We start from the raw sequence: 27,409 nt of genomic DNA, 5'->3' as shown, positions 1-27,409 counted from the left end.
ACACTGTTATGATTATTCTAAAAATGTGAAATTCAAACCACAAAAACTATCCTGCAGAAATAAACAATTTCAACCAGTATTAACTGACATCAACAGTATTAACAAAATTGTGCACATGTGCTTTATACCACATTTGGATCGTTTCATTTGCTTTATTATCAACATTTGTCAGCTTTTACAGGCCTGATGTCTTTAATGTAGGATGATACTGAGAGCTGTGCTAAATAAATGCAGCTTTTTTATCTTGGGTATTGAAGTTTTCCAGTTATAAATCGTGGATTGTTGTATTTGACTAATCCTCTCAAGGCCTACTTATCTGAGTGTGTTTTCGTGTGTTTGAGCTTGCTGTGCTCTACATGGCATGTGACCAGCTCTTATGCTGTAAGGCACTAAATCACAGCCAGTGCCATGACGCTCTCAGTCAGGCTGGAAATGCGATGTGGCTGGAAGTGATGTAAAACAGGGCCCGTGTGTGTTGTTGGAGACGGGAGTATGAGCAGTGTCTTGCAGTACAGACAATGATGTTGTTTTCATTTAGCATTTTTAATCAAAACATTTTGTATAATACTGAACACTTTTGTCTGCAGTGATGATTTACAGTTTGTGTTTGGGTGTACAGATTTGGCCATTCAGAATATCTTGAGAGATTTTTTTTATTTAATAAGGAGTGCATATATTTTTAATTTAAGTGTTTTATTTATTTTATGTTTAAATATCTAATTATATATATTGTAAAACACAAACACAACGGCGTGGTGTTACAAACAATTCCACGGAGGGTGCTTTATTTACACGGTGAACAAATGTGAACAGTGTAAATACGGTGCTCTTCTTGGGATAGGTGCTCAGGTGCTCCGGGGAAGTGGCGAGGTAGTGTAAGAGTTCGGGTGCTGGATCGATCAGTAGCTGGAGTTCACTGTGTGTTCACTAAGAGACAGAAAGACACAAGCGTTAGCGCAGGTAGTCATGAAAGAATGAAGCTCGTCTTCCTCGTGTGTGGGGCTGGCTTATGTGTGTCTCCTCTTGATTAGCTCCAGCTGAGATCGATCCAGTGTTGATGAGGTGCCAGCTGGGGTGAATCCTTGACCAGGGCGACGTGGCACCGGTATACTCGCTACAATATATATACATATAGTATGTATATATTAGGGCTTCACAATATATCATTTGAGCATCGATATTACAATGCGTACATCCGCAATAGTTTTTTTCACATTTATTTTAGTTTTATTGTGTTCATCTATGCTTGTAGTTTGTTTACAACGCACACACACACACACACACACACACACACACACACTCCCCAAATGTGGAAACACTCATTTCTTTACTGATCTCTAAGCAATCATTGCTTTAATATAGTATACAGTAGGCCTATAAATTGGTCAAAGTTGACAGGACTCTTAAAAAAACAGGTTTTCCACCCTATTGACCTTTTCTAAATCGTAAATTCTAAATTCATCTAAAAAGAATAGAAGAAATCTGCTCAGCCTAGTACTGGAAAGTGTATGATGGCCAACCCTACAGTATGCCTGCATGGTGCATCTCCAGGCATAGACGATTTTCTCCCCGAAACCCTACAAGAGTATACTTTTGCTTTACACATGTTTGTTTTTTTTTTGCTTTTTACTTTTCCATGTCCATATCTTTTGCAGTCTATGCTACTAACACTACTATTAATATTGCTGTTTATAACTATTATTTTATTTTTCTTATAACATGAGGTTCAAACCAGTGGCAGATGATTATACTAGCTTGCTTAACCTCTTATGGAAATGATTATTTTATTAATTTCTTAATTCAGCATTTATCAGTTTTTGTAAGATTAAAGTTATTATAGTTCTAGTATTACTATTGACTTGTACCTGTTTCATATTTTGGCTTATTATTGTTTTCTTTATTACCCAGCAACAAATCAGGAAATCATTTATCTTCTAAACCATTCTCTGACTTCCCCATTTATCTCAATGACTTAAAGGGAGCGCTCACATAAAAAGGAACATTTACTCACTGTTTACTCTCCCTCAATGATTCCAAACTTGTGAGTTTCTTTATTCTGTTGAACACAGAAGATTTTTTGAAGAAAGATGAAAACCTTTAAGCATTCGCTTTCATATTAGGAAAAACAAATACAGTTTTCTTCTATTTTATTTTTCTTTCGTGTTCAACAGAAGAAATAGTCAAAGAGGTTATGACAAAAGTAAAGGGGGATAAACAATGACAGAATTGTCAGTTTTGTGTGAACTATCCCTTCAACTATAAAAGAGATGGTACACGCTAGGGGTAGTACACACTATCAGTTAAAGTTGTGGAGACATTGGTATTGCTGTATTTTGTTTCTTAAATGTTATGGAATAAGTTTTTTTTGTTTTTAATCAGACTTTGAGTCTGTAATAAAGTTTGGATGAATAAATATACTGAACTGATAATCTTTAAATAAAAATCTTTCAATCTTTTTAGTTTTTATCTTTACAGTGACCATGTTTTCTTTGTGTTCTGCAGGGTATTTTCTCCGTCACAAACCCTCACGCTGACATCTTCCTGTTGGCCCGAGTGGAGAAGGTTTTGCAGAACGGCATCACTCATTGCGCTGATCCCTACATCAAGCCCTCCGACATCAGCAAGGTCTGATGCTGAATCACACACAGTACAATAACAAACACATGCTCAAAGAGGACTGTAAAAACACTTCTTAGGCATGACGTCTTTCGCCTCAAATAGAGAACTGTGCAACGCCAACAAGCTGCTTAGTGCACTGAAAAAAGCAAAGTAAAGTTAGTTAAGTAAAAGTAAATTAGAAAAGTAAAATTAGTATTTTTTTTATCTTGAGTTACAGCATGTAAAAGGTACATTGTTTGTATCTTTTACTTAGTTGTTTGTAGTCATCCTTTTTTTACAAGTGTATTTTACTCATATTAGTTTGTATGTTTTCCTGTGGCACTTCATATAGATTTTTTTTTTAAGTTTATGTGTTGCTTGAAAATGTAAGTAAACAACATATCAGTAGATTTGTATGATAACATCTCAACATAACAAAAACAGAGACGTCAGTACTTGGCGGATTAAATGCATTGACAGTAACAAATCTTTTTTTAAATTATGAATGTGTTATTTTGAGACAAAAAGAAAAAAGCAAAATGACATAAAACAGTAAGATGACATGAAACAGCCTAACCCAACAGCAAGATACAATACTGGTTTAACTCCAACTGTAAAGCACTAAAAAAGTACTAAATGCCGCTGTTCATCAGCAAAACGACACAATGTTGCTCTGAGATGCACATGTACATATCTGGATTTGTTTGAAATCATTTTTATTGTTGAAATGAAAAATGAAAGACCATATTTTTTCTAAAAGGTAACTTATTACTTTTAGTTTAGTTTATTCATTAGTTAGTTTAGTAGCGTAAAATCAGTATTTGAGATATATATTTAAGGTTTTGCACTCTTGCTTTTACAACATTTTTTAACTTTATTTTAAATTCAATAAAAAAATTGTATGTTTTTTTTCAATATATTTTGAATTTGTAAGTGTATTTAAAATTATAGGGTCATTCTAAGTACATCTTTATACACTCTAAAAATGCTGGGTTTAGACAAACCCAACATTGGACAAATGTTTTCTAATTATATTTTAATTAAAACCCAAAAGTTTGGTTTGTCTATAAATTGAAATAAAAAATATTGCATCCTGTACTCCTCTGCATTTTGGATGCATTTTATCTAGAGACGCGCTGAAGTATTGGCTGCTGATATATATTGTCCAATATTGGATCCATTTGAAGTTATCTGCAATAACAATAAATCCTAGAGAGGAGTACAGGATGCAATATTTTCATTTAAATTTGTGGACAAATGGGTTAAAATGAGCTAAATGTATAATGTATATATAGTTACAGAACTGCCTTTGTTTGTTAAGTTTACTAAATAAATATGTTCTGAAATGTGTCTAATAAAATTTACTGTTGTTAAAAGAAATCACATTTGAAGATTGTCATATTTTCAGACTAGCTAGTAATGTATGCATTTGACCAGAATCAGTATTGGAACTATTAATTCTGATTTAGGTGCTTTCAGAATGTTGGGTTGAATATTTCTGTTTTTTTCTATCTGCCTGTTTCTCAGACGGTACAGAAAGTGTTGAAGACTGCCAAGCAGACATGCCAACGGCTGGGCCAATACCGGATGCCTTTCGCTTGGGCTGCCAAGTAAGGCAGAAAATCACTCCTCCATTCACTTTCATGAATTAATTTCAGTTTTAAGTATTTAAGTTCAGTTTATGTGTCTTTTACATTGAATTGTCGCAGTCTTGCTCTTTGGAATTATCTGGTGATTATTACATGTTTGCGTGTTATAAAGTAGATTTTTGGTGATGAGGATATTTGTGTTGTACTTCAGGCAGGTGTTTAAAGATTCCCAAGGCACTTTAGACACGGATGGCAAATTTTCTCCACTCTACCGTCAAGACAGTAGCAAGATATCAACAGAAGACCTCATCAAACTGTTGACAGATCTCAAGAAGTAAGTTATAATATCTATATTATAATTATAATCATTACAGCTATCATGCATTTACAGTGTAATGTAGAAATAAATATATATTTTATATAATATATATTATGATCTGCACACATTGCATCTGATTTCATTTTACATGTTTATGTGTGTGTGTGGGTTTGTTGTTTGTATTCCTTATGTTTCGCAATTGTCCCCACAAGTATAGGAATATCAATCCATTTTGACCTAGTGGGCACATTTTTTGGTTCCTATGAGGAAAGCTGCTCACACAAAATAAAGATTTCTGAAAATGTTAAAGTACAAATTGTTTCCTGTGAGTGTTGGGTTAAGGATTAGGATGAGGCAGAGGGATTGAATATAAAGTTTGAACAGTATAGCTGGAAGGGCATCCGCTGCATAAAACATTTGCTGGATAAGTTGGCGGTCAGGGGCGGACTGGCCATCTGGCAATTCTGGCAAATGCCAGAAGGGCCGGACCAATTTTTAAATGTGGGCCGGTCAGTTTTTTTTTTTTTTTAATATGTATTGTTCTTACGTGCAGGCAGCTTTTATGTCTTGCTAGATGTGATATTATGATGATGATAATAAAAATAATAATAATAAATGTTAAGCATTTGGCCCAACTGGTGACGGCCGCCTGATTTCAAGATGGGCCGACCCAATCCGAGGTTACCCGGACATAATCAAAATCCGGCAAGAATGTCATATTATTTCACCATCTGTACACCAAAATAAATAGTAAATGTCTGTGTCCGTGGGTGGGTTGTGTCGGTGTGGTAATGTGGGCTGATGTGGCTACAATGCCAGGGCTGAATTTTTGTCCCAGTCCGCCCCTGTTGGCGGTTCATTCCGCTGTGGCGACCTCGGATTAATAAAGGGACTAAGACTAAAAGAAAAAAAATTAATTAATTTATTCAGTGGCAGAATTGTAGTCTGGGTGCATATTTTTCAGTGATCTGCATAGCCTAGATCACTGGTGATTGTTACAAAGAGTATCTTATAGAAAAGATGGCACAAATGCATTAAAATGTATTAAAATGTATTAAAATTACTTTAATAAAGCTAAATATTGCATTCTAAATAATAAAAATGCTTCTTAACAGAAAAAAGTTTATTTCTGACTTAGTCTTCTTGTGCCTGCTTTTTTAAAATTAGTTATTGGGAATGATGTATCCTTGTCATCAATCGACTTTGTATATCTTTGTCAGTCAGTTTATTGCATACAGTGTTTTTTTTAAGAGACATGTTTTCTTTTCACAGACCAGAGAAGAACAAACTGCAGATAATCCCTGGACAAATTAACATCACTGTTGAATGTGTACCTCCAGACTTGTCAAGTGAGTCTGCTTGTTGTTTTAATTCATTTGCATTTAATAATTGATAACTGAATATCTGCATGATCACTTTCAGAATCTAGAAAGCATTGAAGCGTTTACTTCACTGCAGGGTTTATTATACGATATATATAAGCCTTTAAATGTCACTTTAAGCTGTTTAGAAGTGTCTTGAAACATATCTAGTTAAATATTATTTACTGTCATCATGGCAAAGATGTAAGTTTTAAGTTTTTTTTTAATTCACAAAATTATTTAAAGCACATTATTTATGAAAATGTTTTAAATACAGTTGAAGTCTGAATTATTTTCCCCTTGTGTATTTTCCTTAATTTCTGTTTACTGGAAAGAAAATGTAATAGTTTGGATTATAAATAGTTTAACTGATTTATTTTATCTTTGCTATGATGATAGAACATAATATTTTACTAGCAGGGTCTCCACAGGGTCTTAAAGTCTTAAAATATCTTAAATTTAGGCCTTAAAAATCTTAAATTCACTGCAATATGGTGTTATGGTATGTCATAAATAGTTTTTAACAGATCTGAATTTCTCTTTGTCAATGTAAAGCTACCCAACTGCTACAACCAACAATCTATTAAAAAATAAATAAATAAAATTTGTAAACTCCATTTAATTATCATCCTTACATCCTTACTATAACATTTGTTTACAAGTTATACATGTATGCATAAATGTATGTTGTGCATTTAGTTCATTATAGTTTTTTAAACTTAAAAAAAGAAAAATATATATGTGTGTGTGTGTATACATAGCTGGAGTTTGTTTCTTTTGTTTCGACAAATTATTTACAATATCTGAGTTTTATCTGTTTAGACATATTATTTAAAATCTCTGAGTTTTAATTTTAATGGGGCAAGTAAAAGTCTTAAATTTAACTTGGCAGAAACCCTGTGCAAGATATTTTTCAAGATACTAGTATTCAGCTTAAAATGCAATTTAAAGGCTTAACTAGGTTGATTAGGCAAAATAAGGTAAATAAGCAAATTTACTGCTTAAAAGGGCCAATAATAGTGACCTTAAAAAAAATTGAAAAATTAAAAAACACTTTTATTCTAGCAGAAATAAAAAATAAATAAGACTTTTTCCTGAAGAAAAAATATTATAGGAAATACTGTGAAAAATCCCTTGATCTGTTCAAGATCATTTGGAAAATATTTGAAAAAGAAAAAAAATCACCGGAGGGCGAATAATTTTGACTTCAACTGTATACATCGTCATCTTCACAGACTCTGTCACATCGTCTTACATTCCCGTAAAGCCATTTGCGGATCAGTGTGACAGCGTGTCGGTGGAAGTGGAGGAATTTGTCCCGGAAGAGGCTCGATTCAACCACCCGTTCACCATCTACAACAACCACCTCTACATCTATCCTCAGCAGCTCAAATATGACAGTCAGAAGGCCTTCGACAAAGTAAGTTTCCTTTTACGTCTAACAGAACAAGGTTATTAAAGATTGAAGAAAATGTTCTCTTGTGAGGGCTGAAATAATTAAACATTAGCTTGCTTGCAGATACATTAAGGTGCAGTAGGTGATCTGCCAAAATGCTAGCCGGTTAGTGTAATATCTTTGAAACAGTCCCACCCCTGCCGTCCAAAACCAGCGGACAACCCACTAGACCATGTCATTTTCCACTTAGAAAACTTTATAGTACTTTATAAAACTACAATTTCAAACGAAAAACTGTATTACATCTAGATTACATTTTATGTTTTACATTCAAGACATTTAAAATTTTACATCTTTTCCAGCTTTAATAAAGGAAAAGTACAGCAGTTCTGTTGAAGCATTTAGTATATGAATTATTTTTATAATGTTTGTGTTTTCTCTTAGGCTCGAAACATTGCAGTGTGTGTTCAATTCAAGGATTCTGATGAGGAGGGATCAAGCCCACTAAAGGTAAATCCGTGATCATATTCAACTGCCGTCAATGTTGTTTCCACAGTTAGTTAATATTTAATAATCAGTATAGTTTTATGTATTTGTATAGTGAATTTTACAAACCACTGTTTTGCTTTTAGTGCATCTACGGCAAGCCAGGGGATCCACTATTCACCACCAGTGCTTTTGCTGCAGTTTTGCATCACAATCAATCTCCAGAGTTTTATGACGAGGTAATATTCATAAATCATCATACACACTATCATATAGTGTATTTTTCCCCTCAACTACACAGCAACATAGTCTCACACCTAAAATAAATCTGACTTCTGATACAATACAATAGGTAGATATGATAATGATCAAAATAGATTTAATGATCAAAACATCCTTATCATAAGCATTCATACATTTTTAAAATCACACATTTAGTAAAAACCTCTTAATTATTGAATGCATCTATGAATAATGTACATTGTTAATAATATAAACTGTTATCATAATTTATATATTTCTTAGAACAAAAAAAGCTCCTAATACTGTATGAGAGCACAGTCTTGGGTTTAATATTGAGACCCATAACCGTCATTGGCATGATGTTACGCAACTTTTTTGGTCAGACTGATCTATAAACAACACAAAGCACTGGCTTTCTCGAGACAAGCGTATGAATATTTGAATCTTCCAGAGACAAATCCTGTTAGGCTTTCCCAGAGCCTCGGGCCGGGATATTAAAGACTAATTGTTTGTTCAATAGTTGAATGAGTCACAAGACATTGACACAGACATTGCGTATTGTATAATTTGCTTGATGACAGCCTAATGACGTCATCAGCTTGATAGACATCTTAAAGCAAGACATTGCAAGAGGATAGGGATAAAAATAAAGTAATGGTTTTCAAGTTTTGACAATTTTTGACTATTTTTGAGTCAAAGTTTTTTTTTTTTTTTTTAGTGATGAGGTTTTGGGAATCTCTTTTTATCACTCCACAATTCAGAGAATACAGTAAATAACCAGAAAATAAATACATTTTTTTACATTTAATCAATCAGTTTATCTGTGAACAAATCCCAATGTAATAACCATCAGAATAAATATATAAATAATATTATTTATAAGATTTATGGCACTTTGCAGGAGATTTTTTTAAGAAATTGGCCTTGGTATTGTAAATTTATTGTAATTGAAATGTGCAAATAAAGCTGATAAAGTGCTGTAAATGGGGCAGTTTTAATGTGCATTTTGGATGTTTTCTTTTTTATTAGAATGCAAAATCACTTTATGAAAAGCCAAAAAGCCCAGTATCGACAGGTGCACCTTAATAGAGTCATTCTGCAAAACTGTAAAGATGTGTTATTAATTGTTCCAAGGTGTTGAGTTGTAATCATTAGGACATGTTTCACTGTTCTTTTGGATATTATCACAGTTGACTTGAATTAAACCTGTCACGTTTACCTTGATGCTAAAGTATTTTCTTTTCTTCAACAGATAAAAATTGAGCTTCCTGTGCATATCCATGAGAAGCACCATATTCTCTTTACTTTTTACCATATCAGTTGTGACCTTGGCACCAAAACCACCAGTAAGAAGAGAGAAGGAGTGGAGACACTGGGTGAGTGTGTGCTTGTGTGCAATATACGCTACACAATAGGACTGCACCATATGGCCATAAAAGTTATCACAATAAGTTTTTTATGTCATTTGATAATATTATTTGACAATAATTATCATAATAAATGTCATATATATATATATATATATATATATATATATATATATATATATATATATATATATATATATATATATATATATATATATACACACAGTACATTTCTGCCAAGTTCAAAAGCAGATTTTTTGCTCTTGAGTGAAAGTTTTTAAAGGTGATTTGAGATGGCCATTTTTACAAATCTAGTTGATGAGAATTCTTTAAGTTACCTCGTTTAAATTTTCCCTGCGGTAATGTAAATTAACATCCTTTTTACCCTGTCACAAACACCTCAGTTCACAGCGACCGGTTTTGATGCATGTCTCTTTAAATGATGATAAACTAATTACATTCAAACTCATTTTCGTGTATAACCACCTGACTGCTTGTTTTCTTTTGAAATTTTCTGAGCTGCCAGATATAGCAGAAACCTTCCAATATTTAAAAAGTAAACATTTCTATAAAAATTTAAAATTTCATCCAATGTTATTGCAAGCTTAATGCCTTGTCAGTTTAAAACTCCTAATATATATTTTGGTAACAGTTTAGTTGAAGTAAAAGTTCACATCATTTACCACTGACGTATTACCTGTCTATTATTAAATTAGTAACTGTTTAATAGTACTTATTTTACATCCCTAAACCTACCTAATACCTAAACCAAATTACTACCTTAATAACTAATAAGAAGCTAATTAGTAGTTTATTGAGCTAAAAGTCTTAAATAAAGGCTTCTGAAGGGTTTGTTAATAGAGTGAATTGTTGCTTAAAATAAAAGTATGAAGTAATGAAGTAGATACACAAAAATCCGCTTTCAGAAGTTTTCTTTCACACAACAAACTGCACAGAAGTTTTAAAGGGATAGTTCACCCAAAAAATGAAAATGTATTCTCTTTTTTTTTACTCCCCCTTCTAAACATTTATAAATTTCTTTCTTTTGTTGAACAAAAAGAAGATATTTTTAAGAATGCTGAAAACCTGTAACCATCAAAGGGCACATAGTTTATCCCTTTTTTTATGATTTTATAATTTAATAATATGATTTTATAATTTAAGTGCCGAGCTTGCACACCGAGACTAATAACCACACACACTGAATTAACTTTGACTGAGGCACCGAATGCGCCGCGACACGGCACACCAGACACTCTCAGTGGCGCGGCAGAAACATGAAGTGTCCCGAATCGTCGCGCCACGCATTCCAGAACTAAAACACAGGCTTTTACTAGAACAAACACAACGTCGCCGAGCCGCCGACCCGAAGCTCCGCCACATGCACCACGACAGAAACCCACGCCCAGAACTCCTAAATGCATGGCGCTGCGACACACAAAAGGTACAAGCAATAATTCCGATTAGAGCGATAACATGGAGAATATTTATCTTGTGTTGAACCCAATGAGCCTTTCGTCTAAAAATAGAGCAAGGGTGTTCCTTTAGTGATATTGCTTTAACTCGCACGCTGAAAATGGCAGACGTGAAACAAAAAAATTGAGGATATGATCGTGACGCGAGGCTGTCAATCAATATTGGTAGGCGGGGGGACCGCTCTCCTACAAAAGTTGGTCCACCGTTTATGTTGTTAAATTGAATAAAAAAAAGGACTGTGTGTGTTTATATCACCCCATTATGAAGGTCTATACACTATATACACACACATGTCTGTCCAAACAGCTTGAAAAGGAGATTTTTCACTATAGGTGCCCTTTAACTTCCATAGTAGAAAAAAATACTATAGAAGTCAATGGTTTCTAAATAATTATTTTGTGTTCAACTGAAAAAAGAAACTTTGTTTGAAACAAGTAGAGAGTGAGTAGATGATGGTAGAATAAAATGTTTGTGTCTAACTATCTCTTTAAGTAAAAACATACAAGTTCATATAATGTAAATTATTTCTGTAAATGCACAGTTAGGAAAGAAATGTCATATGTATCATTAAATTAGCTCTGTGAAATCTAATCTCTTGAATGTGAAGACAACACGCTGTGAAAACAATGCTGGTCTGGAATTATGTAATTGTTTAGAAATTATTACAATGATTACTAAAAACTGAAAACTCAGTAATACAGTCAAGGCAATTAGGGCAGTTCATAAATTGCGTCTTTGTGCTATTTAACTTTGCAGAATCTATTTTATTTATTTATTTCAAGCGCAAATAAATCAAAACCCAAAGAAAGTCCTAAACATAATAATCTCCTTTAAACTTTTTTCCCCACAGTGGGTTACTCCTGGACTCCATTATTAAAGGATGGCAGAATAAAGTCCTCGGATCTGCAGCTCCCTGTTTCTGCCAATCTGCTCGCTGGTTACTTGTGTGACAAAAGCCAAGACATAAAAAAGGTTACACCTTCCTTTCAGCAACACTATCGCTAATTTTTAAAACAAGTGCTGGTTGCTTAGCTTATTGATCATTTCACTAGTTTGTCTGATTGATTTGATATAGTCAATTTGTGTTTGTTTTTTCAGGTTTTTCCATACATCAAATGGGTGGATAACGCCAAACCTTTATTTAAAGTGCGGGCGTATGTAGCATCAACAATTTACACTCAGGTATCACTCAATCTAATAACTGTTTAGCTGACTTGTCATTCTACTGAACAGAAAAGAATCCTGTATAATGTAAAATAAAGCATTAAATCTCTCACCTCCTCCAGGATTTGCACCTTCACAATTTCTTCCAGCACTGTCAGCTGATGAGATCAACATCACAGGGCAATCCTGCTGAACTCATCAAATATCTAAAGGTCAGAATTACACATCTGTCAATCAGGGATGATGCAGATATCATCACTTAATTTACTTCACGCACAATATGCACCTTAACAGGCACACGCGTGTGTGTGTGTGTTAAAGTGCACATAATATTCGCACATTTCAAACCATTTTATTTTGTAAAAATATGTTGAACCTCTTTATATTTAGCACATATTGGGAATAAATATATATTGCTGGTTAAAAAAAATGTAATATAAGAATTTTGTTAATATTTTTGACCGATGCATTTAACATACCTTCTAATTGAATCTTTTGCTATTTGAATATGTCTTAAAAATGTCATTTATTGCTGTGATGCAAGGCTGAATTTAAGCAGCCATTCCTTTATTTAGGTCAACTTATTTTAATATGCTAATTATGTGCTTAAAAGAAGCATTTATTATCATAATCGTTGAAAAGAGTTGTTTTATAGATTTGGTACACGTTTTTACACAAAGCTTGATTAATAGAAAGCAGAAAAACTAGAATTTTATTATTATTATTAAATGTTATAATTTATATGAGCTTTGATATTAAAGTGTATCTTCCCTGAACAAAAGTATTGATTTAATTTTAGAAAAGTAATGCTCACCCCAATGGTAGTCAGTGCGTTTCAAAATGTTTTGTATTTTCTTCCTTTGTCTCCAAGTGCCTGCATGCGGTTGAGACTCAGGTTGTCATCAAGTTTCTTCCTACGGTTCTCGTTCAACTCTTTGAAGTCCTTAGTATGGCAAGCAAAGAGGGTCAAGATGTTGCCGTCAACTCCACACGGTGATATTACTACCTAATTCATTAAATGTGACAATTCTGCATGCAAACCAGTGTTGCCAATTATTTTCTTAATAAAAAGATGCTAAGCTCTTCCCGAAAAGTTTCTAAATGTTACTAGATTACGTCATATGGCAATTTGCATAATACTGACATCATCACGTCCAACTGTTTTTGTTTGTTTAACAGCTTATGGTTAATAAAGGGGTGTTTATATTTGAACTACACTTTATGTATGCATATCCACTTAACTACATTTATTGCTATATGTATATGCTATATGTTTGAATACAGTACATCATGATACAGTACATCATGTGTAGTGAATTTGCAGTAATTTCTCAGACATAATAAGCTCAGACAAGTTCCAAAACTGTCTCTAAAATATCTGTGATTATGAACTAGAAAAGAATAAACAATTAAATTAACAGTACGGTACAGTAACACATAAGAGTCTATAAAAAACACCAAAAAAAAGTCACTAGATTTGTTGCTAGTTGCTTTTTTGAAAATTTGTTGCTAAGGGGGTCTGAAAAGGCGCTAAGATGGCAACACTGATGCAAAAAAAAAACTGGTCTATTAATTTGTTAAAAAGTGATGTAACGAATGCAGGTTCTGCCTTGTAAGCACTAGTTCCACCTAGTGGAGAAATACAAATAAAGCACATTCTCCACATTTGCAAATGACTCAATACACTTACTGCACTCTTGCATATAAAGATACATCTTCTTAAGATTATTCTGACATTTTTTACAGTATTATAAGATATCCTACTTTAAAATAGTTCTTACATACATCACCTTTTAAGGTTTTAGACATTAATCCTTTTTTATATCATTCTTTATTTGTTGTGTTTTTGTAAAATGATGTAAATGATCGAAATGTTTCCTCCCGTTGACATTACTGATGTCTTGTTTTTTCTCACAGTGTAATCATTCACATTGTGTCTCAGTGTCATGAAGAGGGTCTGGAGCATTACCTGCGCTCTTTTTTGAAGGTACGACTCTTATTAAACCTCATGTTTCTATGTTTTTTTTTACACAGATTGCACTCGACCACAATTAAAAAAGTCAGGTTTGTAGAGTTTAGATAAAAAAAAAACATGAAAAATATCAATGTCAAAAATTACAATAATTATTTTGTAGTTATTTTTATTTGTTTATTGCAACAAGTGCATGAACAGCAGATTGCGGTGTCACTATGTTATTGCACTATACTTTTTTTTGTTAAAACGTTAAATTACTGTGTCATTTGCTCTAGGTTTTGTTCTTCATTATATACAGTGCTCAGCATATATGAGTACATCCCTAACAAGTCTATATTTTAAATACATTTTTTCTATAGGAAGCTATACAATATTGTATTTGTACTTATACATAAGACTAGTCAGTACTGAAGGCAAATCTGGAGCATATCTAACTAAATATCTTACGATAACAGTCCAAAAGTTAGTACACCCAAATTTATTTGTTAAACTTTGGAAAAGCACTTTGAAGAATATGGGAAAAAACATTGGATAAAAATATTGAAAAAATAAGAAATCATAAAAAAATGAAATATATACAATTTAGTTGAGATTTTGTAGTTTGTTGGATTTTAAATGTATTATTTCTTTATTTCTGAAAATATTTAGTGACTATCTGTGTTTAATAAACTTGTTTAGTTCAAATATACCAAAATATATTGCCTATATTCACTGAGAAATGGATAAAATATTCATTTGCAAAATGTATACTGAGCATAGTTGTGTGTTATGTTATGTGCAAAGTTTAAGGCAGATGTTTGTTTTTTTAATAAGAACTAATGCATGGAACTGGAGTCACATTTATCACATTAATATTTGATGCTCAACAACTACAAAAACCCATGAAATTTAGCCTCAACAGAGCATGTGATTGTGTTACTGAACTAACTTGTAGACCGATATTTTTAAGCAGCATCCTAAAAGCTTTTCAAATGTTTCATATAAGTTCACAACTTTAGATGGACACTGCATTATGTTATTTATACAGCATTGCTAGATTTTGTTACAAGTGTTTTAAAAACCTTTAATGAATTTTTTACAAACAAAAGCAACGTTTCCTTTGCAGTATGTGTTTCGTATCAACAACGCAACTTCCGAAAACTCTGTGACAACACATGAAGTTTTGGCTACGGCTGTGACTGTCATCCTCAAACAAACCGCTGATATCAACACCTGCAACAAACTTCTCAAGGTGACCAAATCATGCATTACTCTCTATCTATACACAGCAGATGGCGCTGTTAGGCTATTTTCTGCTCTCTTGAGTCACTGAAGAGGATTAATGTCGGAGTAAATTATTTGGAAATGGGGGGTGGTTTCCAAGGAACGATCATCATCATCATACATACACAAGAACCAGTTTACTTTATTATGCTTTAGTACTCTGTATATTTCATTCATTATACCCACTTTCTCTCACGTGGTCTTAGCATGTTCAAGGAGCTTCCTCAATATTTTTTTGCTCAGGGCTGCTTTTAGTACTGAATTTTAGGGATGTTGCTTTTACACATTATGGTTACTGACTACTCATTTGACTGTGCCTGGTTTCAGAGATTATATTATAGTGTGGTTGAATTACTGTATTGTTTTGCTTTAGTTGTGGTAGTGGCAGTGTATATTTATATGTTGTTTGGAGTAGCACACATTTACAAAATTTCCATGATTATATATGGTAAACGTTAGTATAATGATTAATTTGGGATGTTATAAAATTCTATGAGCCACACAGTGGCGCAGTGGGTAGCAATGTCACCTCACCGCAAGAAGGTCGCTGGTTTGATTTAGGATTAATAATCATTGTAAAAAAAATTTTAACTTTTTGCTAATGTGTAATGATTTTTGTTTTTGTCACTGTATATATAAAATTTGCATTACAACATTCCTTATTGCCACTGTGTTAATGAATTTTTCCTGCTATACAGTATTCCTGGTTCTTCTTTGAGACCATGGCCAGGTCAATGGCTCAATACCTCATGGATGGCAACAGAATGAAAGTAAGTCTTATTTTTACCTTCCACTTGCTTTTCCTCATCATCATTATCATCAGTAAAAAGATTAAATAATTAAACACAAAGCAGCTGGGTGTAAATATCCCTAAGCTGCCAAGTTTTATTTTTATTTATTTATCTTTTGGCATTTGAGCATAGAATGTGGTTTGACTTCCTCATTCTTCATAAAGTGAATGATCAAAGGTAAAAAAAAAAAAAGAAAAACACGCCCTTATAAACACCAAACACTGTAGCGTCACTCTACTGTTGACACAGGGTTGCCTTTTGCATGTGTGATGTTTGTTTACCAGCTTCAGCTTTCCTTCAGCGCTTTTCAAACATGTTCAGACATATTAAAACATGCCACCAGTCTCATTTGCATAACAGAAACCATGTCTTAATCATGTTGTTTAGAAGTCGGTGTGTATCTGATGTTCAAACATGCTCTCACCTCAGTCAATTATGATCACAAGCCTAAAATTAGTCTATGTGTTTTGGCATAGACGGTCATATTGAAAGCTGAAATTTAACCGTAAGTTGCATATAATTGAGCTGAAAGTAATTTACTGTCACTAGTGAAACTACGTGGTGTTAATGCCATTGATATGTGATGGCTAATGAAGTGAACCTGCTTGACCTACAGATGCCACGAGCACAGAGGTTTCCAGAGTCTTTCCAGCAGGCCCTGCAGTGTCTGCTGTTGTCCATAATGCCACACATCACTATCCGCTATGTGGAGATTCCAGAGGAGGCTCGCTGTGTCAACTTCAGCCTGGCCTGCTTCATTAAGGTCAGGCCTTACACTAAATTTTAAGACAGAGCCTAACATTCACTAGTGCTACAGTTAGGGACTTTCACACGGTGTGCTTTTTAGGTTGTCATTCTAAATGTCACTTCAAACTCTTGGTTAATGAACTGTTTACATTTGTAGTTATTTTATATTTATAGTAATAAAATATGTAGATATGCCACACAAAATGGGCTAAAAAAAATAATAAACCTACTAGTAGTACCACTTTTGCTGTGTTAATGGGATAATTGGCCCCAAAAATGAATATTTGCTATGGATAGTGGCTTATTTCACCTCAGGAAATCATTTAATCATTAAAAACAATCATTTGAGTTAGGTGTGCACAATATGTTGTTTCATCATGGAAATCACAATGTGCATCTGCAATAGTCATATCGCATTATCGGCAATGTTGAGTCTGAATGATAGTTGATCAGGAGCCACAGAACACATGTGGTTTGTAGAGTCACTGCTAAGTTTAAACATAACAGAGTGAAATTTTTTTTTTCATTTGCATGTGTTTTTAAGGCCTTTGACTAGGACTTTCAAGAGAATTTGGGCACAAAAAAGTATGTTTTGGGGGTGTAACAAAGATTAATTTTATTAAATTATTTATAAGATTTATGCTCAATAACTTGTAATTTTTGTCCTGTTTCTAGTCCAAATATCTACATTTCAAAGTGAAAATATGATTATTTTACCCTATTGGTAGATAATTCAGCTTGTTTTAAGGAAAAACTCCTAATTTTGACTTACTTCTTCTGAAGATGAATACAAAACAACACATTTTCACTTGATCTAAAGGATTTTTAGATACTTGGACTAGAAATGAGACATTTTTTGTTTTTGCATTGTTATTATTCTGGTCATAAGACCGTCAAATCAAACCATCTTGTCAAACTGTAGACTGTTTGCTTGTCAAATGATGTTTACATTTTGTGAAACTGTATACATATCGCAAACATTTATCGCAGAAAAAAAAAAACATTGCAATATAAGGATTTTTTTTTCAATGTCGTGCAGCTCTAATTTGAGTTTATAATTAATTAATAAGAAATTATTACTTTAGGCACTGGTGAACAAAAAAAAGCACCAATACGTTTATGATGGTACACAATAGTAATATTTCAAATAAATGCTGTTTTTTGAACATTCTCTTTTTTCAAAGTATCCTGATAAACATTTGCCTTGAACAAAACTTTGCAAAGAGAATAAAAATCTGAAAACTCACTCTTTAAATTAATCTATAAATTAACACTGAAAATAAATCGGCATCGGCTTTACCAAAAAGAGTTTGAAAATATCAGCAAGAATCTAATATTGCGCATATATTTAACAAGGTCCAAATAAAAGAAAAATGGTAAAGTAGTTTTCATTTCTAGAGTATTCAAGTTTATTTATTACAACTCTTTTTGTAAATTTCTTTTGTGGAATATCAACCTGCTTAACACAGTGGATAGTGCTGTTGCCACACAGCAAGAAGGTCACTGGTTCGAGCCTCAGCTGGGTCAGTTGGCGTTTCTGTGTGGAGTTTGCATGTTCTCCCCGTGTTCGCATGGGTTTCCTCCGGGTGTTCCAGTTTCCCTCACAAATCCAAAGACATGCGCTATAGGTGAATTGGGTAGGCTAAATTGTCTATAGTGTACAGTATGTGTGTGAATGAGTGTCTGTGGGTGTTTCCCAGTGAAGGGTTGCAGCTGGAAGTGCATCTGCTGTGTAAAACATATGCTGGATAAGTTGGAGGTTCAAACATGTGGCGACCCCAGATTATAGGACTAAACCGAAAAGAAAATGAATGAATGAATGATGCAAACTACAGAATTTCAACTAACTTTAATATTTCGTATGTTTCTTTTGATTTAATGTTTCCCCCAACATGTTCATTTGGGTTTACAAATTTTTGGACTGTGATCTAAAGTTTCTTTTTTTATTTCCAGTTTTGCATTAACTACTAACTAATCTAATTTATATACACAAATATATTATTGTAAAGCGTCCTATAGAAAATATAAACTTAAAAGAGAGACCTGTGAGGGGTGTACTGTATGCTGAGCACTGTGAAATAAAATGATTAGACTTTTACACAGAAGTCTGTAATGAACTGTGTGTTGTGACACATTGCCCTGGTCACCACTGTTGTATCTGCTTGTTATTTGTTGCACTGTGGACCTGCAGTTGCTGTGATCAATGCTAAATAGTCTACTTGTTATCTACTTGCATCTCATTATTTGGCCATCCCTGCACCACCTTTTATATATTCAAGGAACAACCCAGTAGATCAGAGATGGTGGTCCAGCTACACAGTTTGCCTTTTCATCAAACTCTTATAAATCTGCAGTTCTTTCCATTCTAACAGTGAAATCCTGCCCCCTGAGAGTATATGCTACCCTGTAAATGCCACAAGTGTAACAATTTGGTTCTCAGGCGCACTCATTGCTACTGTATAGTCTGGGAATTATCATAATGTCATGCCTATTCTGTGTATGCTCTGGAAAATTCAGATTTTTCCCCCGTGTTTTTGCATAAGTTAAATTGACTGATTGCAGATTCACTGATTTGAAAATCTTATCATGATCTCTGATTGATCAGTGCCTTAGCCGTGAAAGCATCTTGTGTGGTTTGTGCCACTTGAAGTCTCGCATGATAGAAGGGCAGAATAGTTAGTGGAACGCTGGGCACCGCCCTTGTTTTTTTCCATCTGCCTCATTGACAATGAAATGGAAGCTCATAGTTTACCATGTCAATGTAAATGTAAAATGTCTATTGCTCTTGAATGCTTCACTGGAATCTGGTTTGGATTCAAGACATATTTAAATAGTTTACCTTCATTATCTCATGTTTTTATTTTTAATAGAATTTGCTAATGAATGTCAGACTGATATGTGAAGTATTTTAACTCCTGTTGAACTTTCACATTTAATCATCTTTCAGATGCCATTCACATTAATAACTACACTCAAATGATACGTGTGAGGTTGAGGTTGATGATTCACATTTTTTTTTTATGGTAAAAAAGTACTAATATTAACAATTCACCTTTTGCTGAAGCTAATAGTTGATCTATTAAAGTGTGTTTCAGGCTTGTAAGTGGATTTAAAGTTATGTTTTATTATTAAGGCTTCCTTATCACAGCATAAATCAAGGACATTGTAAATACTTATTTTAAGGTTAGGGTTGGTTTAAGGGATTGGTTCAGGGATATTACATAGCAATTATGCAAATGTTCATGTAATGGGTTGCATCTGAAAATAAGGTGTTACTTGTGTTTATCGTTTTCTGCTTCCTGCAGTTGCTACAGTAGCAGTTATGAATCTTTAATTATGGATAGTATATTAATGTTTAAAGTTAAAAAGTGAGGTAAAAGTGTTTAAAAGTAGTTTAAAGTTATTTATAGTGCATTTTTGCTTCATTCTTTATGTACATTTACTGTAATATATTTGTAAATCATTTTATGTTATTTTGTTGACATATTATTAGTGCATTTTGTTTTGTTTTATTTGAGACCAATTTGATTATTTTAATATATATATTTTTTAATTTTTGACAATTCTTTTTTTGTCATTTTTTATTTTTTATTTTATCGTTTTATTTTTGTTTGAATTTCAGTGTTTTATATTATTTGAATTTTTTATTTAATTTATTTTATTTGAATTTTATTTTATAAATTTATTTTTGTTTTAACTTTTGTATTTAATATTTTTTGACATTTCTTTTTGAATTTATTTATTTGAATTTATTTTATTATTTTATTTTATTTTATTTTAAATTTTTGTATTTAATTTTATTTGACATTATTTTTTTATTATTTTTTTTTATTTTTTGGTCCTAATTTTTGTATTTTAGATTATTTGACATTTTTATTTGAATTTATTTTATTTTAAAATGTTATTTTTGTTTTAATGTTTGTATTTTATATTATTTGACATTTTCATTTGAATTTGTTTTATTTTAATTTTACCTATGTACTTTCATGCAATTCTATGGCATTATGTTGTCCTGACTGAAACTTTCTACCATAAACAGCGCTGCCTGACGTTTATGAATCGAGGATTTGCTTTCAGCTTGATAAATGACTACATGTGTGGCTTCAGCCTGAAAGATCCAAAGGTAGGCCAAATTTACTACATCAATGCTACGACCATTCACTCAACAATCTACAAATACTACCTGTACAAGCAAGTTTTATGACCAATTAACACTTGACTATTCAATTCTCCAATACAATACAGTCATTTTACATTTGCCCACACAACTCATACTAAAACTATGTCAAATTAGATTAATACAGTAACTCTACTGTATATTCTCCATTCAGAAGGACTGTTTGCTTGGGCTTAAGGCCACTTTGTCATGCCTAGGAAGGGTTTTTCCTGTTGTGATCTAAATAGATTGACTTCTCTGTGAGTGCTAAATGATGGGTGTGATTAATTTTTTTGGAGGAATATCTTCTCTGCGCACATCTTCAGTGTTGTTGATATCTGAGAGGGTGGTTCTGCTGTTGTACAACATCTCATCATAAAATCGTGGATGACTCTGTTTTACTTCTGTCTAGTCTGACTGTCCTTGGAATACACATTGCATGCATTGATAAGCCATAAATTATGAGATTGTAATATCAAAACCATAGCTGATAAGATTCAGGAAAAAGGGTGAACGTTAAACACTAAAAATACCAATTCCATAGATTAAAAGTGGTCCATTTATTTCATTTCATGCATTTATTCTTTTATATATTTTATGAATATTAAACATGGTGCCCTTTTAATGAAACCTTGGGCATACTGCAATAGATATGGTTATTAGTGTACAGAAATGTCAGTAATGCACACAATATAACATTTATATTTTTAGATTCTCTTTAGGCCCCGTTTACACTAATGCGTTTTAGTTTGAAAACCCATAAGTTTTGCTACGGTTACGCCATCCGTCCACACTACGCCGGAGTTCTCGAGCGCCGAAAACGGAGCTTTTTGAAAACGCTGGAAAGGCCGTTTTCATTCTGAAACGCTGCTGCTCCGTCTCAGTGTGGATGGGGAAAGACGGAGACATCTGAAAACGGAGGCGGGGCTTCAAACGTTCGCCTATCTGATTGGGGCTTTTCCTCAATATTAAGTAGCCTACACACAGTTCAGTCTCGCATCCTCTTCTTGTAAGTTAAGACTTCGCAAGTTTGATCAAGGCTGCAGTCTCCCCCTTCTCAGTTTGATATGGAAAACTTACCGAGGACATGGGTAAATCTTCACAGGGAACAGTGTACTTTATAACTTCATTCACATCACCTTGGCTACGTTGTTTCACTTTCTCAACAATAAAATGTAAACTTGATATAAGGAACTGCCTATTTTCTTTTTAATATTAGCAACTTAACAGACAGCAGAAATGTTGAGGCGTCGTGCTGCATATATGAGCGTCATCTTCACTGTGTGGATATTTATAACAAAACGGAGCCAATAACAACTGCCTCCTTTCAATTTCAGTGAAAATACGAAACGCACCCTCTCTTTTGCTGAATATCAGTTTTAATAATCGATAATTATAAAAGTATAACATACAATAAGTTTATACATTGTGGGAAATAAAGGCAAGCGATCAGTCAATGTACCTGGATTAATCATTAACTTGTCTTTGCGCTTAACCAAAACATGTTACCCGTGAACAAGTAACTTAATAGATTCCAATGACCAAAGTCAGGGAATTGGCCTATGTCGTTAGATAAAGACAACAACATGAATAAAATATCACGTTTAGCAAATATAGTGAGATTAGATGCAGCGGGAGATGCTTGATGAGCAGTCCGACAAGCAGAGCTCTCATCTGGGTAGAAATGCTGGAGCGCTTGCTCGAGAGTGTGTGTGTGGTCACGTGATGTGCGTTTTCAGCGTTTTGGTGTGGACTGAGAGCTGTTCAGAAACGCTGGGTAAAACGCGAGTGTGGACGCGGATCGTTTTCATTCTACAACGCCGTTTTAAAACTAAAACGCACTAGTGTAAACGGGGCCTAAGAATGCGCGAGTGATCTAAAGTGGTGTCGCACCTTACTAATGCATGACAAAGCACAACATGGTACAGTACAAGAAAGACATGACCAGCAGGGGGCAGTTGTGTAACGTAGTGAACATGCTGAACTGATACACTGTAACAGCCAGAGGCATGAAAGTAGAAGCAGAGAGGTGTGACGCTCCGCTAAGCATTACTCCATAGTCTTGCGAACCACCCAATGCAAGCGCTCCGTAACATTACGCTCACGCTCGCCGGTAAACCAATACAGGTCAGATCTGTGCGACATTAAAATTTTTCTAGCAGGCTTACTCTATTTTTTGTTACTAAAAAAATCTTAAATAACTGCCTAAAATTAAAGCACGTTAATAAAATAAGTTTCTATTTCAAAGCGACTTTCTTTCTTGTGCTTTTTTCTTTCAGTACAGTTTTTAAAAAAATGTTTTAATAGGCCTAAGTGATTAACTGTGCATTTTATAGCCTGTTATAAAGCTGTGTGTGTGTTATCTTATGCTAAGGTTTAACTGACTGTTAGCTTATTTTAAACTGTGGAGGTCTGAGCATAATTCAAATGACAAATTCGCTTGCACGATCACGTCTTATTAATGCATATCCTTGTTATAATTAATGTTATACTTTAATAAGTAATTATGAAATCAATAATTCGTTCCTCGATTAGTCCTACTAAAACCCTGAAACGAAAGAATTAATCTATAAATGGAATTCAAATGCAATAAATTCTAAAATAAATTTTTAATTTAGCATAATGTGTAGCTTAAAGAAGTATTCTAAATTCATTCTTGCTATTTGACGGATAGAAAAAAAAACATCCACTGTATTTACATTTATAATAACTCACATCAGGCAGGGCTCTGAGGTTTTATCAACCGCTTGAAGTGAGATTACATGTTGCACTGTAAAAAGTTACTTTTAGTTACTTCACCTAAAAAGGGAGTAAATCCATTAAAACATTAAATCAGCTTAACACAGTTTTTGAAAATGTGCTTTCCGTGCCAGAACGTCTGACTTTGTTTTGGCCTCTTTATAACCCGCCCAATGCCATTTGACCATAGCAAACTCAGAAATGAGACACGGATTTAGAGTTCCACATGAGGTTTTTATATAACAAATAATATAAAAATTACAAATGTAAACATTAGGTGAGCAGCTAATACATGACCCTGTGTCCTAACAACATGCTACATGACAAGATTTGCAGTGATAAGCAATTTGTCTGTTTGCACCAGATGAAAGGGGTCAGAAATTGAAATACATTGAAATACATCCATTCAGAAGCACATAATAGTGCACTTACTGCACTCCAATGAAATGCTAAGATTTACAATCTAATCAATACATAGTAAACCTCTTTAACATTATTAAATGACGATGCTGAATCACAGATATATGTTGGCTTCCACTGAGTCACAGTTCTAAAGTTCAATTTCAAGGTCTGAGGTGAACGGTCTGCTGCTGCTTTCAGCAGTATGGCAATAAATGTCATGTGAAATGGCATACAAACTCACATTATTAGCATTTAACACTGAATAAAGCACGAGGTGTACCTGAGGTGATCATTGTCACTTTTCTGTTGTACAGCTGTGAGAAATAGTAGCCGTTTCTAATATATGAATTTCAGGTGTTGGTTAGGACAAAAACATGTATGGAAAACATTACTTCTATCACATGCCAATGCTTGTAGTTAGAACATGACTTAAGTCAGCCTTTAGGCTCAAAAGTCAGACACACTGCTGTTGGTGCCATCAATTTGGCAACCTGTGCTTCAGTGTGTTTTGAACCAGCAGTGCATTACCTAGTTCAACCTTTGGGTATCAAAAAAATCTAAAATTTGTTTAATATTTAAAAAAAAATGCAGGTATCAAAAATAAAAATAAAGGTGACCTAATACACGTCTAAACAGCTTAACAACAATGTTGGATGTATAAACTGTACACATACTGTATAGTAGGATTGCAGAACTTGCCGAACATGTATGTCAAGACTTGTGTTTTTGTGTTTTTACTGTATACCCTGAAGGTACTTAAACCTACTGTTAATGCGCATTCAATCACGTGAATATGCACCTAAATGTGTACATGGGGGTCTGAATTGACATAAGATTGATTAAAAATAATTATGTTTATGGAGAGTGTGTGTGTGTGTGTGTGTGTGTATGTGTGTGCGTGCGCGTATGCGTGTGTGTGTGTGAGGGAGAGAGGAAGAGGAAAAAGAAAGCATTTTCTATTTTTGATCAAGGAAAGTGATTTCATCCAAGAGTCGTAAAATAAAAAGGAAGGCGTTACTGCATTCATTGAATCGCACGCACATTCACATTCCCTAGTAGCAAACAAACATGCTTACAGCGGGATCACATAATTTGCCTGGTAACAACAAATTCAAATTAACAGACTACACTGAAAAAAATTATTCGGTGTATTTACTAAAAAAAAAATGTAAGGTAAGTGATTGCAAACAATTTATTTGGGCTGAATTTAAACAAACAAATTAAATTTCATAATATTCACCTTAATTTATTTGTTTAAATTCAGCACATATACATTTTTTGCAACCACTTACCTTTTTTTTGTAAATCCAGTGAAAAAATAATTTTCAAGGCAAGTTTATTTATGTAGCACAATTCATACACAGTGGCAACTCAAAGTGCTTTACATAAACAGGAATAAAAGAGACAAGTATAAATAAAACAAAAACAAATAATATGAAAACAGTGTAACAGTCCGTATTCCAAAACACCGGTGTATCATATTTTCTCATTTTACTCTGGGATTTGCCCGTTGTGATGATCACCAGTTTTTAACGGTGTATATCTTAAGAGAACATCACTCCAAATTTAAATTCAACTTTTATTTGTCTCATACACAGTATAATATGAATCTCAATGATGAAGTGTGGGAAGCTAGCTCTCTGCAACTCTCACATGGTCACCCACTGAAGCTAAGCAGGGCTGCGCCCAGTCAGTACCTGGATGGGAGACCACGTGGGAAAGCTAGTTTGCTGCCGGAAGTGGTGTTAGTGAGGCCAGCTGGGGGCGCTCAACCTGTGGTCTGTGTGGGTCCCTAGTATAGTGACGGGGACTCGTATACTGCTCAGTGAGCACCGTCTTTCGGGTGAGACGTTAAACCAAGGTCCCGACTCTCTGTGGTTGTTAAAAATCCTAGGGTGTCCTTCGAAAAAGAGTAGGGGTTTAACCCCGGCATCCTGGCCAAATCTGCCCTCTGGCCTCTGTCCATCATGGCCTCCTAACCCTCCCCATATCATGATTGGCATATCATCACTCTGTCTCCTCTCCAGCAATCAGCTGGTGTGTGGTGTGCGGTCTGGTGCAAAATGGGTGCCGTCGCGTCATCCAGGTGGATGCTGCACACTGGTGGTGGATGAGGAGATTCCTCCCCATTGTGTAAAGCGCTTTGAGTGCTCAGAAAAGCGCTATATAAATGTAAGGAATTATTATTTTTATTATTAAGAAGTAAAAACGCAGATCATATTTGATATCGAAATAAAAGCTACAGCTATAAAAAAATAAGACCAAATATGACACATTTCCTGTAGCCAGTAGACTGGATATTTATTTAGAGCAATGGGGATTCATTCACAAACAAATCGCTCCCTCCGTTAGAATGAGAAGAAAAAGTAGAAGAGCAAGTGTGTTTTAGGACATGGGTTAGATCAAATTTAACAGTGTGGGAGGATCTTACATTTCCATGCACACAAACACATGCTCTTTGTCAGCAATGCCCATGCAATCACTCGTCCATCGATGTAGAAAAGTGATGTAAAATTGTAATTTTCCTAATTTAAAAAAAAATATTTACACACTGACCACCGGGAAAACTCCCAAAATGTATATATGTGTATATATCTCTGGCTCTGGATGGCCACAGTCCTCCACTGCACCTTGTTCACAAATTAATTTCAAAAGAGCGCTACCCTGTATTAAAATGGTGGCTCTAGTGACTCATTCCTTCCAATAGACAACAATAGCGTGGGCGACATCTAATGTAAATATCTACGAGTATATAGAACTAAATATTGAACAATTCTTAGCTTTACAAACAGACAAAGAAGTGTGTGTAATAAAGTGTCTGGTGTATAGAGAGGAAAGAGTATATTATACAGGTGGTTTGCCCTGAACCTCATTTATTAAGTTATCTCTTACTTCTCAGCGTGAGAAATAGTGTGTGAGCCATGTGAACTTACTGAAATGCCTGTCGGTGATTGTTTGAGACCAGTTTTAAGTCATGTAAAATGAATGTTTATATATTTGCTAATCATTTAATACTTTTTATCATTATTTTTCATACTGTACTAAACACAGCTATAAAATTCACTTTTAGCATAGTGACTAACTAATACTTGCTAAAAATGCTTGCATGATTTACCACATCGCTAGCCCAATTCACTCCTTGTTGTTTGCATGAATTAGCACTTGAGTAGCATGAAATTGGCGTTGACTAATTGAATTGGCATGTTTGTAGCATGTTTCAGTATGCGGATGCTTCTATTTATCTTTACACATTGCGAAGATATTTTAGCATGTTGTTAGCATGTTCTTGCATGATGTAGCTGGTTACTAGTACATTCAACTACCATGTTGTCGCCAT

General features: G+C 34.0%; 1 protein-coding gene across 9 annotated transcripts in view; it reads left to right on the top strand.

Moving 5' to 3' along the window:
• The window catches only part of dock11 (dedicator of cytokinesis 11), a 152,554-nt gene that overhangs the window by 47,092 nt on the left and 78,053 nt on the right, over positions 1-27,409 (top strand). For all 9 annotated transcript variants that reach the window (XR_015494992.1, XR_015494991.1, XR_015494990.1 and 6 more), the window contains 17 exon segments: positions 2,503-2,625; positions 4,126-4,208; positions 4,399-4,521; positions 5,779-5,855; positions 7,103-7,287; positions 7,708-7,773; positions 7,896-7,988; positions 9,245-9,368; positions 11,686-11,807; positions 11,934-12,017; positions 12,122-12,211; positions 12,871-12,992; positions 13,917-13,986; positions 15,080-15,205; positions 15,936-16,007; positions 16,645-16,791; positions 20,815-20,898. Coding sequence is in view for 6 of the 9 variants with exons in the window: in XM_087260093.1 (XP_087116219.1) it covers positions 2,503-2,625; positions 4,126-4,208; positions 4,399-4,521; positions 5,779-5,855; positions 7,103-7,287; positions 7,708-7,773; positions 7,896-7,988; positions 9,245-9,368; positions 11,686-11,807; positions 11,934-12,017; positions 12,122-12,211; positions 12,871-12,992; positions 13,917-13,986; positions 15,080-15,205; positions 15,936-16,007; positions 16,645-16,791; positions 20,815-20,898 (1,791 nt within the window). In the remaining 3 variants the exon portion in view is untranslated.

Source organism: Danio rerio, chromosome 7, assembly GCF_052040795.2.
Source record: "Danio rerio strain M-AB ecotype USA chromosome 7, GRCz13ab, whole genome shotgun sequence".
In the NCBI taxonomy this organism is placed as follows: Eukaryota; Metazoa; Chordata; class Actinopteri; order Cypriniformes; family Danionidae; genus Danio; species Danio rerio.
The sequence above is the reverse complement of the archived record's forward strand: the minus strand, read 5'-3'. Positions and strand labels throughout refer to the sequence as shown.